At 47.5% G+C, this 14,640-nt stretch overlaps 1 protein-coding gene across 2 annotated transcripts in view; it reads right to left on the reverse strand.

The window, feature by feature from the left end:
• The window catches only part of LOC122445395 (heat shock transcription factor 2 binding protein), an 80,425-nt gene extending 65,830 nt beyond the window's left edge, over positions 1–14,595 (reverse strand). Inside the window, exons 1-3 of one of the 2 annotated variants that reach the window (XM_043474515.1) lie at positions 14,459–14,595; positions 13,460–13,714; positions 12,556–12,706 (exon numbers count right to left, since the gene is read on the reverse strand). In XM_043474515.1, the coding sequence (XP_043330450.1) occupies positions 12,556–12,706; positions 13,460–13,495 (187 nt within the window). In that variant the 5' untranslated portion in view covers positions 13,496–13,714; positions 14,459–14,595. Of the gene's footprint in view, positions 1–12,555; positions 12,707–13,459; positions 13,715–14,405 lie in introns of both variants that reach the window. The other variant, XM_043474516.1, reaches the window with a different exon arrangement.
• Positions 14,596–14,640: the final 45 nt, after the last annotated feature.

A 14,640-nucleotide genomic window follows, 5' to 3' on the forward strand; every position in this document is an offset into this window, starting at 1 on the left:
CCTCGCCCAGATGATGAGCCACATGGTCAACAAAAGTCCCAAAAGGCATCCGTGTTCATGAGTTTAAATAAAAAATAGTATGCTACAGAAATTCTGACATTCAGAAAGCCAAGAAAAAAGGTAACTCAAAGTTTGAAGTGCCTCTGGTGAACAATCATTGATCTCTGTTCGCCAGGGCCCGGGGCTCAGGGTCGGGGGGCCTCGCTTCACTCACACACAGCACAGCATGCTGATGGCATGCTCACTGACATCTGCACGTAGTCGCGGTCAGCAGTGCGAGGCTGCATTTGGGGTAAACCTTTCCTGAATACTGGTTTTAAGTAAAGAAATTTAAATGGCTCATTAGTCTAATTGGTTGCCTGTAAAAACACAGTCTACTATTAAAGCGTTAACCATTTAAAAAACAAAAAAGCTTTAAGTGCCTTGATCCCAAAGACTAAGATATCGCGTTTCAAAGCTAACATATACCAAAACCTGAGTGGACGTCTGCTCAGAGCTACTGGTGTAACTTCACTGAAGCAGGAACACTTTGGGACATTGGTTCTCAGACTTTACAGCACACCAGAATTCCTTGGGAGTGGAAATCGCTCAGCTGTGTCTGACTCTTTGCGACCCCATGGACTGTAGCCCACCAGGCTCCTCTGTCCACGGAATTCTCCAAGTAAGAATACTGGCGTGGGTTGCCATTTCCAGTCACAGAGTCACGGGGTCACAGAGTCAGACACAACTGAGCAACTGACACTTTCATCACATTTTCCGGAGATCCTTTGCCAGAGCAGGAGATTAAAACCTAAAGCTAGATATTCAGTTAATGATTGTGAAGCGGCTGGCAAAGTTTCTCTTAAAGTAAGTTTCTTAGAAACAGGTGAAACAGCACGGGACCCCTTCTTCTCCTTCCCAGTTCTCTGTTCTGCCCTTTTAGGATGTATCTCGCACATGACTTGCACTGGAAATCTTTATTTTGTCCCACTAGTCCTTGCCACCCAAAAAACCAACTATACTGATCAAGTGCTATGCTTTGAAAACTACATATCTGCATTTTGTAACAATGTTAAACGAAAACATAGATAATTATGAATGAAATGTGAACTGCAAATGGTCGCAGACAAAAAAAAATGAAAAAAAAAAAAGATAAAATTATTAATGGCATAAAACTTTTTCTTTGCATTTAACTTTTAATGTTTTCTTCTATTACTAAACTGTATATTCCTCAAACACGGTAAAGAAGATAGGAAATCACACTCCTACAAGTCTTACGTGTAAAACTATGGAGGAATTAAGACCACTCAGAAGACTCTTTATAATAGTGTCATAATCTCTCACTCTACAAACTGCTAATGACTTTACTGTACGTTAACACAACAAAAGGATGCGGTTAAACCGTCCCATTCGACCCCACAGTATTCAAAAGCTGTGTCAGGGCTGCCACCCACCCACTCCCAGCTCTCAGGAGGAGGCCGCCACCTGGTGGCCGGACTGGAGCACTGCCGCCACCTCCTGACAAAACTCGCTTGTGCAGCTTGGCCCCTAGAGCATGCGTCCTAAAGTGCATCCTCCTGTGTGCTGGTAATCCCACATACTTAGAACATGTGTGACATGCCTAGGACATGGCACCTGGTGGCACTTTATAAATACCTGTCACGTAAACGAACTTCACTTCTTTATATAGTCTTCTGCTAATCCTTGAATAGAGAAAAAGCTTGGCTATTTTATGTCTCATTCTCTACAGTTTTTTTTTTTTTAATCAGAGACAGAAATAATACACTAATACATACAGTGCATTATATGGTCTTCCCTGGTGGCTCAGTGGTAAAGAATTTGCCTGCCAATGCAGGAGACAAGGGTTCAAACCCTGGGTCAGAAAGATCCACTGGAGAAGGAAATGGCAACCCACTCCAGCATTCTTGCCTGGGAAACCCCATGGACAGAGGAGCCTGGCAGGCTACAGTCCATGGGGTCACAAAGAGTTGGACAGGACTTAGAGACGAAACAACAGTACATAATGGTCAAGACATTATCTTACCCAGTCTCAGTATTAGAGCACGAAAAGAGGCTGCCACCCAGCTTAGACTGGATTTCAATTGCTAAGCTTCAGCACTCAAAATGAAGAAAAATCTGTTAACCTTTAACTGAGTAAAAGGATGGCCAAGACAACTGACATACAGAAACAATCTCACAGGCCATTTCAACATCTATTTATCTTCAGAAACTCAGAATTCTTCTTTGATAGCTTTAATAACATGAGAATGACTATCAACTTATTCACAGGAAGGATACAGAGAGGCTACAGTCCATGGGGTCGCAAAGAGTCAGACATCATCTCGTCTCATAGTAAGAGTTCATCCTTACCATGAGCCAAGATCTGGATGATGTATTAGTTCCCTAGACCTACCCTAACAAAGCCCACAGACTGGGTGGCTTAGACCAGAAATTCATCCTCACGTTGTTCTGGAGGCTGCAGCTCAGAATTGAGGTGTCAGCAGAGACACACTTGCTCTGAAACCTGTGGAGAAAGGATCCTTCCCCGCCTCTCCCACCTACTGGTGGCCCAGGCGTCCCTGGGTTGTGGCAGCGGAATCTCACCCGCCTCCCCTTTGCCTGGCCTCCTCATCTCTTCACATCACCTTCCCTCCGTGTACTCCAGCTTCGGTGTCCAGTTTTCCTCTTTTAATAAGGATACCAGTCACACTGGACTAGGACTTATTCTAAAGACTTCATTTTAACCTAATCAGCCTGTCAAAATATTTAAGTTGATAAAGTGAAAAAATGAGAATATTCTAGGTTTCATTAAAAAAAAATCCTCAGTTAAAGAGTTTAAATGCATTTCTAGCCAAACAACACTTTAATTGGCTATCCAATTTTTTAAACAAACCAAAAGGAGTAGGGGAGGAGAGCTGGAACAAGAATATGGAAGCAGCATTTTTTTCTTCCTGTGCTGCCAAAAATCTGCTGCTTTTTCTAACGTAAAGGCCACTGGAGCACTGTTTCCTAAGAAGAAGAACACATGACTAATACAAATCTCTCCTGGGCTGGTGCCGCCACTGTACTTGGCACTATCTTTTCGCATCTCCACGCAGAAGCTCCTCAGTCTACCTGTGAATTACCAAGGAACAGGATCTGACTTTATCCTGTGTGTATCCCCAGGTCACCTAGCAGAGCTTAACAAATACCCAGCATACAATGAATACCTACCTGATTGAATATCAACTTAATTCTATCACAAAAAAGCTAGGATCAATCTTGTTGAACTCAAATGAATTCTGATAAAATGTTTGCCTAAGCAAAGAGTTAGGGACTTTTGCTTTTCATTTATTAGCATAAAGTATGTTAATAACTGGGTAGTCAGGAGTGAACTGAAAGCAGAGAGGAACTAAAGAGCCTCTTGATGAAGGTGAAAGAGGAGAGTAAAAAAAAGCCAGCTTAAAACTCAACATTCGAAAAAACTAAGACCATGGCATCCAGTCCCGTCACTTCATGGCAAATAGATGGGGGAAAAGTGGAAACAGTGACAGATTTTATTTTCTGGGGCTCCGAAATCACTGCAGACAGTAATTGCAGCCATGAAATTAAAAAATGCTTGCTCCTTGGAAGAAAAGCTATGACAAACCTAGACAGCATATTAAAAAGCAGAGACATCATTTTGCCAGCAAAGGTCTGTATAGTCAAAGCTATGGTTTCTCCAGTAGTCACGTACAGACGTGACAACTGGACCATAAATAAGGCTGATCACTGAGGAACTAATGCTTTCAAATTGTGGTGCTAGAGAAGACTCTTGAGAGTCCCTTGGACTGTAAGAAGATCACACCAGTCAACCCTAAAGGAAATCAACCCTGAATATTCATTGGAAGGACTGATGCAGAGGCTCCAATACTTTGGCCACCTGATGAGAAGAGCTGACTCACTGGAAAAGACCCTGATGCTGGGAAAGACTGAGGGCAGGAGGAGAAGGCGGGCAACAGAGGATGAGATGGTTGGATGGCATCACCAACTCAATGAACAAGAATCTGAGCAAGCTCTGGGAGATAGTGGAGGACAAGGGAGCCTAGCATGCTGCCATCCATGGGGTTGCACAGTCAGACACAACTGAGCAACAAGTCTCTACCGCTTCCACCTTGGCTAGCTGTCTGCTCCTCAGCCCATGAGCCCCTAACAGTCAATTTTCTCCTTTCCCATCCCGTGTATTCTGGACAGTCCCCACGTGCCCTTCAGATCTCTCCAATCTGCTATGGCCCAACAGGTAAGAGGCTTGAAGTCAATGTCCATAGCAGCCAGCCTCCCTTGCTTATGGATTCCTGCTGAATTTGGAAAGTAGGCCTCCCCCAGGAAATAGAACAGGAGGCAGATCGGGACATCTGCTTCCCCACCACATGGCCCCTGCCAGGTTCAAGCAGCTGAGGCTCTGGCCATGCCAAGCACCCACCGTCCTGCCAGCCTGCCCGCTCTCTGGGAGGCCACAGCGCCTCCACTCCTCCAGGTCCTGGGCCTTTGCTTCCCAACTGCTGGTGCCCAAGATTGGCCACCTTGGTTTGTCCTCATGATACTCTGTTTATGTCTTCTGTTTCTTGCAAGGACTTGGACTTGATACATTCTGCTAATACTTCATCTGGACCACAATAAAGGAAAGTGTTAGTCACTCAGTAGTGTCCAACGCTTTACGACCCCATGGACTGTAGCTCACCAGGTTCCTCTGTCTATGGGATTCTCCAGGCAAGAATACTGGAGTATGTTGCCATTCCCTTCTCCAGAGGATCTTCCCAACCCAGGGATTGAACCCGGGACTCCCACATTGCAGGCAGATTCTTTACCATCTGAGCCATCAGGGAAGCTAATAATAAACTTCTGGTCAAATTAAATCTCTTTTTGGGGCAATTTCCCTAGTGGTCCAGTGGGTAAGAGTCTGCCGTCCAATGCAACAGACTTGGGTTTGACCTCAGGTCAGGGAATGAGGATCCCACACGCTGTGGGGCAACTACTGAGCCTTGCTCTGGAGCCCCCAGGACACAACGAGAAAAGCCAGAGCACTGCAACTGGAGAAGCCCACATGCCACAATGAAGACCACAGCCAAAATAGAAAATAGTGATAAATCATCATGCCTTTAAAAAAACATCTCTTCTTGGCACTCACTCTTTAATGATTATCCTATATTCTAATGATTCTCTCTCTAGTTCATATTTCTTTGGGCCAGAATAATTCTTCTCTGGGCAGAAACAGAGGTCCCCCTTCTCATTCATATCAAACTCCTGGGAAATTAATCTCCAAACAACTCCACAAATGCTTTAGAAGTCATGGAGTGCAGTGCTTTCCAAACCCCACTGCTAAGAACCCAAGTACCTCAGGGATGCTTATAGTTCTGTAAACATTTAATCAGTATTTCCATTTTATAATATGTTTTTTCAATGTTTTATTTGGAAATAATTTCAAACTTAAATTAATTGGATTAAAATAATACAAAGAATATCCAGGTACCCATTACACAGACTTACCTACAGTTAACATTTCACCACATTCGCTCATCATTTGGACCATACACAAGCACATACACACTATATTTTTCGGCCAGTTTAGGGTAAGTTACACTAGCACGATTCTTTACTTCTGAATACTTCAGGGAATATTTTCTAAGAATAGGGATACTGTCCTAGATACCCAGTATAAACAGTTGCCAACTTCAGACAAATTAATACCTTTATCTAATCTACCATGGACATTAGAATTTTGTCATTTGACCTAAGATTGCCCTTTATAGTATTTTTTTCCTTCAAGGTACAGCATCAGGCCCAGCTTCAGGTATTGCATTTAACTGTCATGTATCTTTAGAAGGTCTCCTGTATTTTCTGTATGACATCCCAATATATTTGTAACAATTTAAAAATCATAACAACATAGACGGAAGAACTTCCATTTCCAGCTAGCACAGTGACTGAACAGTTCAATCGTCCTCCAAGAACAAGTAGGAAGTAGAATCTGAACAAACCACAAAAAGCTGTTTCAGAGCATCTGAGTCAGCACACCACACAGGCCTGGAGAGCCAGGACTCCCCAGAGGAGAGGGGGTGCACTGAAGGAACAAGCCCACCCTTCCGGCGGCCGCTCTTCCCCAGGCACCTACACACTCAAGAGCAGCACAGGCAGAAGCGGCAAGGCCAGGAAGAGCCTCTCGCCAGGCAGAGGGAATCGAGCACAGAGTTATGAGACAGCTGAGACCCCACAGGCACCCAGCAGCATGTAAGGGTAGAGTGGCTACAGAGGAAGGCGTTGGGGGGAGGGGGAGTGGAGAGCGCCCAGGAGGCCATGCAGAGCTATCAGCAGTCTTATGGCACTGGAGAGATCAGAACTGAAGGTCAGAGCCTCCTGGACAGAAGGACTCTGAGAAACGCCTCAAGTTCTCAGTTAGATCCCCCAGAAGAACCAAAACCCTAAGAGGGAGAAAGAACTAGAAACAGGCCAGCTCAAACCGAAATGAGCCATGAACCAGCTCAACCCGACTGGGTTACAGTGATCTACTCGGACTCCATCCTGAGAGAAGCCAGGGGGGAAGATCCTTGCTGGAGAAAAATATCACTTTCCAGAGCCTCGACACACTCCATTTTTTTTTAATCCATTAATCAATAATGATAATAAAAAAAATTACCATGACCACCAAGAGGAAAAATAGATAATACAAGCAGATCAACAGGTGATCCAGAGAGATTTATCACACTCAAACTCTGAAATAACTGTGATCAGTATGTTCCAGAAACAAGCAACAAGAGAGTTTCATCAGGGAGCTAGAGTAAAAAAAATCACCAAGTAGAAAATCAATACAAAAACTAATAAAGACTAATACCTAAAACTAATTTTACAATAAATCATAAAACTAATAAAGAACTGAGACTCAGATCCATCCATAAATAGCCACTATGACAAAAGACACTAGCACAGGAGGAAAAACTGTCTTTCCGATAAACGGCACTGGGTCAGTCTGGCACAGATGGCTGGTGGCTATTCGTAACACAGACACAGACAGCATGGATTATACAACACCACCCCCATCACAGCAAGTGCTACTGCACCGTGCTCACAGAGGCAAGGTGCCGCTATACAGATTTTAAATGATACAAAGTGATTTTTTTCCACGGCTAAAAAACTATCAAATAATTCTTCAGCATAGCATGGCTGCACTACTTTGTATTCACTGCTGAGAGTCAATGTACAAATCAAGTTGGTTCACAGGGCTGACATTTAAACATACTTATTCAAACAAGGAAGTTTTTAAAGTTAAAACTAATGCTGCAAATTTTAAAATGTCAGCAATGAGACTGCAGTTTATGTCTGGTGTCAACATGTAAAATTAAATAATTCAGATGCCTCTGACAAAACACCACTAAGGTGGCAAGTTGTCCTCAGAGTGTATCATTTAGCATCTCAAATGCAACATAATGCATTTGGACAGTATTTTCTATAAGACAATGAAAGTTTAAACAGGCTGAGTGGCCTTTCCAAAATGAACACCAGTCAACTACGAAAGACAAGAAATTAGACTTTGCGCCTTAATTGAGACACATAATATCTGACCCCGCTGATTGCAAGCTTCAAGATCAGTTTATTGAAAACCATCCTGATGTTGCAAGGTGAGCTGTTTAAAAGCTTCTCATTTGCAACTCATCTCTGGGATTTGTCTTTTTCTTGCCACTTAACAACCAAAATTAAAAGTGAAACTAGAGAGAATTTCCTGGCAGTCCAGTGGCAAGGACTCTGAGCTTTCACTCACCAGGAACCACAATCCCACAAACTGCACAATGTGATCAAAAAAAAAACAGTAGCATGAAAACAGAAATAGGACATTGAGGATGGTACTACAACTGTCTTCCAAAATCTCTAATAGTACACTTTTGTTTTCATCAAAACACCTTCATTGTACCCACTGATTTTAAAAATAAGTGTTACAAAACTGAATTTTTCGAATAATTATGCATAAAATACAACCTCCATTTATTTTACTGGTTGAACAACCACATACTACATAAACTTTAATTTAAATTAAAAAAAAAGGCAGGACTCTCCCAGTTTAAAACAAATTGTTGACACACACTGATGTGGTAGTAACTCCTTGATTGCTGGAAGAATAAGCCCGGGAGGGATGGGAGAGAAGGGGTGAGCTCACTTCCACAGGGCACAGCTGATCCTGAACAACGCGGGAATCAGAAGGGCTGACCCCTCCCCACCCGCAGCACAACTCTGCAGCCGGCAGCCACACCCGCGGTGAGGACTGTGCAGCCCCGCAGTTATCACTTGGACGGCCAGGGCCCCTCCACCTGAGGGAGGGCATCCCAGTCCCAGCCACGCCTAGGCCAAGCACGTGCCAAAGAGGACGGCACTTTTAAACCCCGACACCTGCAGGGAGCTGAGTGCTGCCACCCTCGTAGACGTTCATGAGCAGCAGCTTGCAGAGGACTCTGTCCTCGGATTCCTGCTGCGCCTGGCCCCCAGTTACTCTCGGACCAACCATTTCCCCTCACATCCTGTCACAAGGCAGAGTCCACACCCTCACGTAAAGTTGAGACCTTCCTTGACAAGCATTCTACATTAATTCTCCATCTGCCAACCAAGTCCTCAACATGTCCTACACTCAGATACAAAATCATTCCCCTGAAAATGTCCTTTTGATCACTATTAGGTGTCATTTCCATGTGCTCATTTCCAACTGCCTCTCCTTTCAAATTTAAAATAATCCATCATTATTTTGTCTTCTATAAACTGCTCACATTTTCTGACATCATTTTCTGACATACCCCAATATCTATTCCACCTGTCAAGCAGGAAAATGAGCTTAATCGATACCCAACCCTGCTCACTCCCATTTGTGGCTTTCATACATGCTGCATCCTAGCCTAAAAAGTCTTCCCCTTTTCCTTCTAATCTTGCCTCTGCCCTCGATGCTCATCTGTTCCCTAAAGATTCTCAGGCAATACCCTTGCAGGATTATTCCAGTCTCTACCACCTATCTGCCCAGTTTCCCAAAGGAAACTAAGTTCCTATGCGAAAGGCAGACCTGACACCCATCACGCCATCCTATTTCCTGGCTGGCCTGTGCAGCCTGAGCCCATCCAAAGCACCAATATATGTTCTCTGAAGAAACCTGCCCTACAGTTGGGTGTGTGGCTTCCCTCTCCTCCTTCCCTGCCAGCACCCACTCCGATCTTCACATTGCCCTTGTCTCTGGTTAAGATGGGAGGCACACAAAGCCAGGAGCTCCCCTCTACCACAGGCCAGGGAGAGGGGAGATAAACGCATGCTACACAGCTCCTGCTGTTGCCCTGCGACCCCTGGACAGGCTCTGAGGGACCCGTTCTCAGAGCTCCAGCTCATGCGATTCCTCAAGGAATCAGCCAGGCTCAGAGAATATACCAACTTACACTGTAAGAGGGGGCTAAAACCATACTGTCTGAAGGAAAAGTTCAGGATATTATGACAGCATCTAACATGAAGACAGATAATGGTTAGGCGGTTAGATACGAAGTGAGTCTGGGTAGGGGGTTAAGTCCAACAACACAAAGCCTTTCAAGCTGTGGTTTAAGGTGGGAGGGAGCTTGGGTGGGGGTTTGATTTTTTTGGTCTTTATCCGAAGAGCAAGGAGAAGCCACTGATAACTGATGTAAGCAGGGGAATGACAAAATTGAACTGAACTGTCAAAAACCAATCAGGCTACAGTATTCAGAGTGGACTGGCGGCGAGTGGCAATGACTGACTGCTATCGGGAAGCAGGGATTCAAGCAAAATGACAGGGGCCTGGCCATGGGTGGTGGCAGCGACAGTGGAAGCAGCTGAGGAATTCTTGATGCATCCCTGAGGAAAAAGGTCCAAGACTCACTGGGAGATGGGTAGGGGGTAGAAGGGGAGTGAAGAGTGAGAAGACAGGTGGGCAACAAGGAAGATCCTGGGTCTCCGTCTGGATGTCAGTGCCCTGGGGAGGCTGGGAAAGTCCAGTGTCCGGGGGGTGGGGGAGGTATAGCATGAGTCAGATGTGAGAAAGTAACTCTGGCTCACTCTGAGAAAGTGAAAATCTGTCCTGCAATCTGCTGGGCTTGGAGAACAGACACAGAAAGCTGGCTGCCAAGTTAGCAGGAAACAATATTTCTACCAAGGACACACTGCAAGAGGAAACTGTCATGATGACCCCTCCTTCAGTGGCGGCTGGTTTGTTTTATCCTGTAAAACCCCAGACTACCAGAACTTCTGCTGTTTGGACTTATACTGGTGAGGAAGAAGAAACACATGCACTCGCCTGTGGGATGGCAGTTGCTGTGACAGGGAGCCCAGCCTGAACAGCCAGCTGGCCGCAGGGCTTCAAATTAAAGGTTCCTAGACCTCATGTTCTTCTATCTACATTTTGTAGTTTCCAAGGAAACAGGGCCTGGGGCCACTGTGGTGAGACCCAGTGGGGACCCCTTCACACACAGCCCAACTCCACGTGGAGCCCATGAGAACACAGCCTCGCCTGCAGGCCATCTACACTCCGCCCCATCCCAAATCCTAGAGCAACACTTGTCTCTTCCTCTGGTGGCAGGATGCCCACAGTTCCTCTGCTGCAGTGAGTGGTCCCCCTCACTGCAACCATCCAGTAACCTGACCTCGTCAGAACACAGGTCCTTCCTGAGGGCTGCAGGCCGATCACACTAAGACAAACACTTAGAACCTGAAGTGAATGTGAAACAAGTAAGAACAAATGCCAAGTAGGAGTTAGAAACAGGACCCCGACCCCGGAGAAGAGGGGAAGCTAGAGGAAAGCCTAGGAGCCACTGGCATCAACATGGCAACTGAAGCTACCAGTGCACAGACTGCCCTCGGAGAGGCCACAAGGTGAGGGCAGAAGAGCCTGAGCTCCTCCACTAGCTGGATGGCTGCTGCAGAGAAGGACAAACCCGAAAAGCAGACTGAGAAGACCGATGGGAAAGGAGGTGATGACACGGCTGGGAAGGCCAAGGGCTGTGAGGCAAGATCTCCCAAAGTCTGCCTGTGATCACGTCATCACGAATGCAGTTACGGACCTTGCTTTGGTAACCTCTAGTTTGATTTTGACAGAGAATTAATCTCCAAAAATTGACTTTTGCTAAAACAGCTCATGAGAAGTCCCTGATGTGTTTTTCAGAATGCCAGTGTGTTAATCTGCAGTGAGAAGTATACCTACCCAGCAGGCTAACATCCTCAGCTGCTCGTCAGCACTCTCCTCCCCTAAAGACACAAGCACCCAAGATGACTGACTGCTCTTCTGAGGCTGCTGAATGTACGGGAGGTCGACAGTGACCTGGAGCTATGGTAACCAGTGATGGGGGCATACCTGGCAATGTCTTGGGGGAAACAAAGAAACCCTGCTGTGGACTTTATGGAAAGGACTACTTACAAAGGGACGAGCAGGGGCCAGAGACCCGACAAAGATGGTAAGGCACCTGGGACTGGGAGCAGCCCTCCAGCTGAAAGGAGGAGAGGGGACAGTGTTCCTACAGCCCGGTGAGAGCTGGGAATGTGGAGGAGGCCCCTGGGCACGGGTCACAGATGTGGAGGGAGCAGGAGGAAACACCGCCAACTCCTTCTGCCCATGGCTTCCTTCTCTCAGTGAGTCCTCACTGGCAACCAGTAAGGAAGCAAGAGGCAAGCCGTCTGCAGGAGCCCACCTTGCAGAGCACACCACAGGCCAGGGAGGGTACATCTGAGGACTTCTAAGGGAGAATAAACAGGCAGGGTGCCATGGGAACACAGCACTCTCGCTTCTAACTGGATGCCAGCCCCGTGACCAGATGCTCCTCCACAAACCAGAAACATGTACTGTTGACTCCAGACAGCTTCTTGTCTGGATAGGGCTAATGATATGACCTGGCCCCCTAGACACACCTCTTCTAGAAGCTAGGCAGTGATGTAACAGTTAAGCCGGCCTTAACCACTGATGGCTGATTTAACAGTAACTAAGCCTGTGTCAGGCAAGTAACTGAATCAATCCAAAACAGCCCCAAGAACTCCAATAGAGGCTTCTAGACCAATACCTGATGCAAGGGCTGAGCTCAAATCTCAGAACCTGAACTGACAAGTTCTAGCAACTTAAATCAGTGCTAGAACTGAGCAGTTCCTCCACCAAGAGACCGTATCTCTACAGACATGCCTGAATCCATGCAAGGTTGCTAAATGGCAAGATTCTTTTACAAGAAAGGATCCTTTGCATAAGAGGATCTTGTCTAAGATTGTATGTATTTATACAAGAAAGGACTTAATGTTTAGAACAGAGCTTTTAAATAACAAAAGTATAAAACCCTTCTCCCAAAGACAAAAGGTGAAGAGCTAGGAACAGATACTCAGAAATCTGGCAACCCTTCCTCCAACATGAACCTACACAAGGACAAGTTACTCATTTGTGGGCCCCTCCCCTTCTTATGTCTTATCTGACTCTCCCAAAGGTAATTACAAAGACTGTAACAGTATCTTAAAGTTTATTTACAATCACTTCCCAATTATTTACATAAGGTAAACCTGCTGAAACACACTGCTGTCACCATCAGTGACTGCTGAAGATGAAGTATGACTCACTTTTTTCTACAATCTTTAATTTCTGGAAGGTTTCCAGTACTTCCCCATTTAGTATTCTGGGTAAGAAGTCCCGTATTTGCATCACTTCAGTTGTCAGTCGTTCCAGGTCCTTCTTTCTGACTTTAACAAATTCTTCTTTAGTTCCCATGTGCTAGGAAAACAAGCAGATCTCAAGATTACAGTTCTCCTCAGATGACTAAAACCAGCAGCCCAACTCAGCTTGCTTCCTTTTCTTTGAGGCCTCCTGTGCTGAATATAGTCAAACCACGTCTTTACCTAATGTACTGTTTTCTATGTATATTACACCCAGAGAGCTCAAGCCCCAGCCTTCACACTGTGAGCCAGTTTTTTTAAAGTGCAAACAAGGCCCTATTCCAGAACCCCAAAGAAAACGCCAGCAACTTTTTCTTAATGCTCCGGCATCAAGCTATCAGGCGGAAAAGGCATCGGAGTGGATGCGTACTGGGTGCGCCAGGCCCTTTGCGGGCCGTCCTGCTTCATTCAGACCACAACCCTGGGAAATGGGGAAACAGGGAAGCTAAGTGACTCTCAGGAACCCCAGGACCGGGGACACAACCAGGATCTGAAAACGACAACCGGACACCCCTGAGGCTGACAAGTCCAACACGGCCAGGGCCTCGTGGGCGGCCAGGCCCGGCCTGGCCGGGGGTCACAGGAGCACGCCCACCGCCCCCTGCGCGGCCCCCTGGACCCGCACCCCAGAGGATTTGGGAGAATTTTCCAAGGCAGAGATTGCTGCCTCCCATCCCCTACCCAGGGCATGCTGTCTGCGGACGACACCCAGGGCCCTCCCGAGCACACTGGACGGCACCCAGGAGCGGTGTGGGAAAGCCGAGGGCGACAGCTAGGGCCCACAGGCCGAAACCTGGATGTCCGCACTAACCAGACAAGCCTCCTCAGCGCTGCCAGCCTCGCTCATGACTACCGCGGCCTCAGCTCCTGCGCCTGCGCGGCGGCGCGCCCTCTGACCCTCACGCCAGAAAGCGCGGGAACGCGTCCACGCGGAGAGTCAGGTACGGAGAGCCGCGAGGCTCAGGCCCCGCAGTTTTCGAAGCATTCTCGGCTGAAAGACCCAGTGTGGGTCGGCGGGATCCCGCGTTGGCTCTTCTGGCTTAACCAAACTCGTAAACTTTGTTCGCTGCAAAATACAAGGACAGTGAGACCCTAGCGTAAGTGTCCGGTGAAATAAATCGAATAGGGCCTTTCCCGTTTGGCGAGGGATGTCAGACCAAGGGGTGACAGGTTCAAAGGAACCAACAGCTGACCGCCTGGCTCCCGCACTCAGCTCCCATCTCCATGAGCAAAGGCCAAAGCTTTCTGACAACAGACTACTCGAGGTCTGCCCTCGATAGGGAGACTTAGTCCAGTCCGCTGGTACCTAACTGAAACGGCTACTGTAAGCTGGGATACATCGCCCAGTCCATTCAGCTGCCCCTACACGTCCACTGAGTTTGCACAGTGTCCGTGCGTTCAAAGGTACCAGTTACTGTACCACTAGGACTTTGTCTGAAGCTGTCCGCGAGCTGACACGGCCAAGTGCCCAGCGTGGGTGCCCTCTAGGCCCGCGGGCGGACCTCAAGTTCACGCTCCCAATCCTCGCGGCCGGGACCCGGGCACTGGGGGTCGCCGATCGCTGAGACCAGAGCGCCCTCGAGGGGGCTGCCCACAACATCCCGCCAAAATTCCCAAGGGCATCCTCTCTCCCCCACCTCCACCCCGCCCTGGCGGCCGAGGAGTCCAAAGCGTTTCAAGACTCGGTGCCGCGTCTCCCGGGGGAACAACTGCCAATTAGACGGGGATTTAGTGGAGTGGGCGCAAAGATTCTAGACCACGTAAAACTGGCTATCGGACTCTTCCCGGCCAACACGCAACGCCGGCTAACCTCGCCGTCAACGGCAACGAGCTTTGGCTACCGAGAGACCGCAGAGGCGGACTAGCGCGCCGCTAACCAGGGATGCGCCGCTCAGCCGGCTGCCTGGGCAGCCGCCCTAGCTCCCAGAACCCGCTGCGAGCGGCGGCCGGCGCCTTTGTGACGCCATCAGCCCGCGCGCCGCTGCACGCGCC

This window comes from Cervus canadensis, chromosome 7 (assembly GCF_019320065.1).
Source record: "Cervus canadensis isolate Bull #8, Minnesota chromosome 7, ASM1932006v1, whole genome shotgun sequence".
Taxonomy (NCBI): Eukaryota; Metazoa; Chordata; class Mammalia; order Artiodactyla; family Cervidae; genus Cervus; species Cervus canadensis.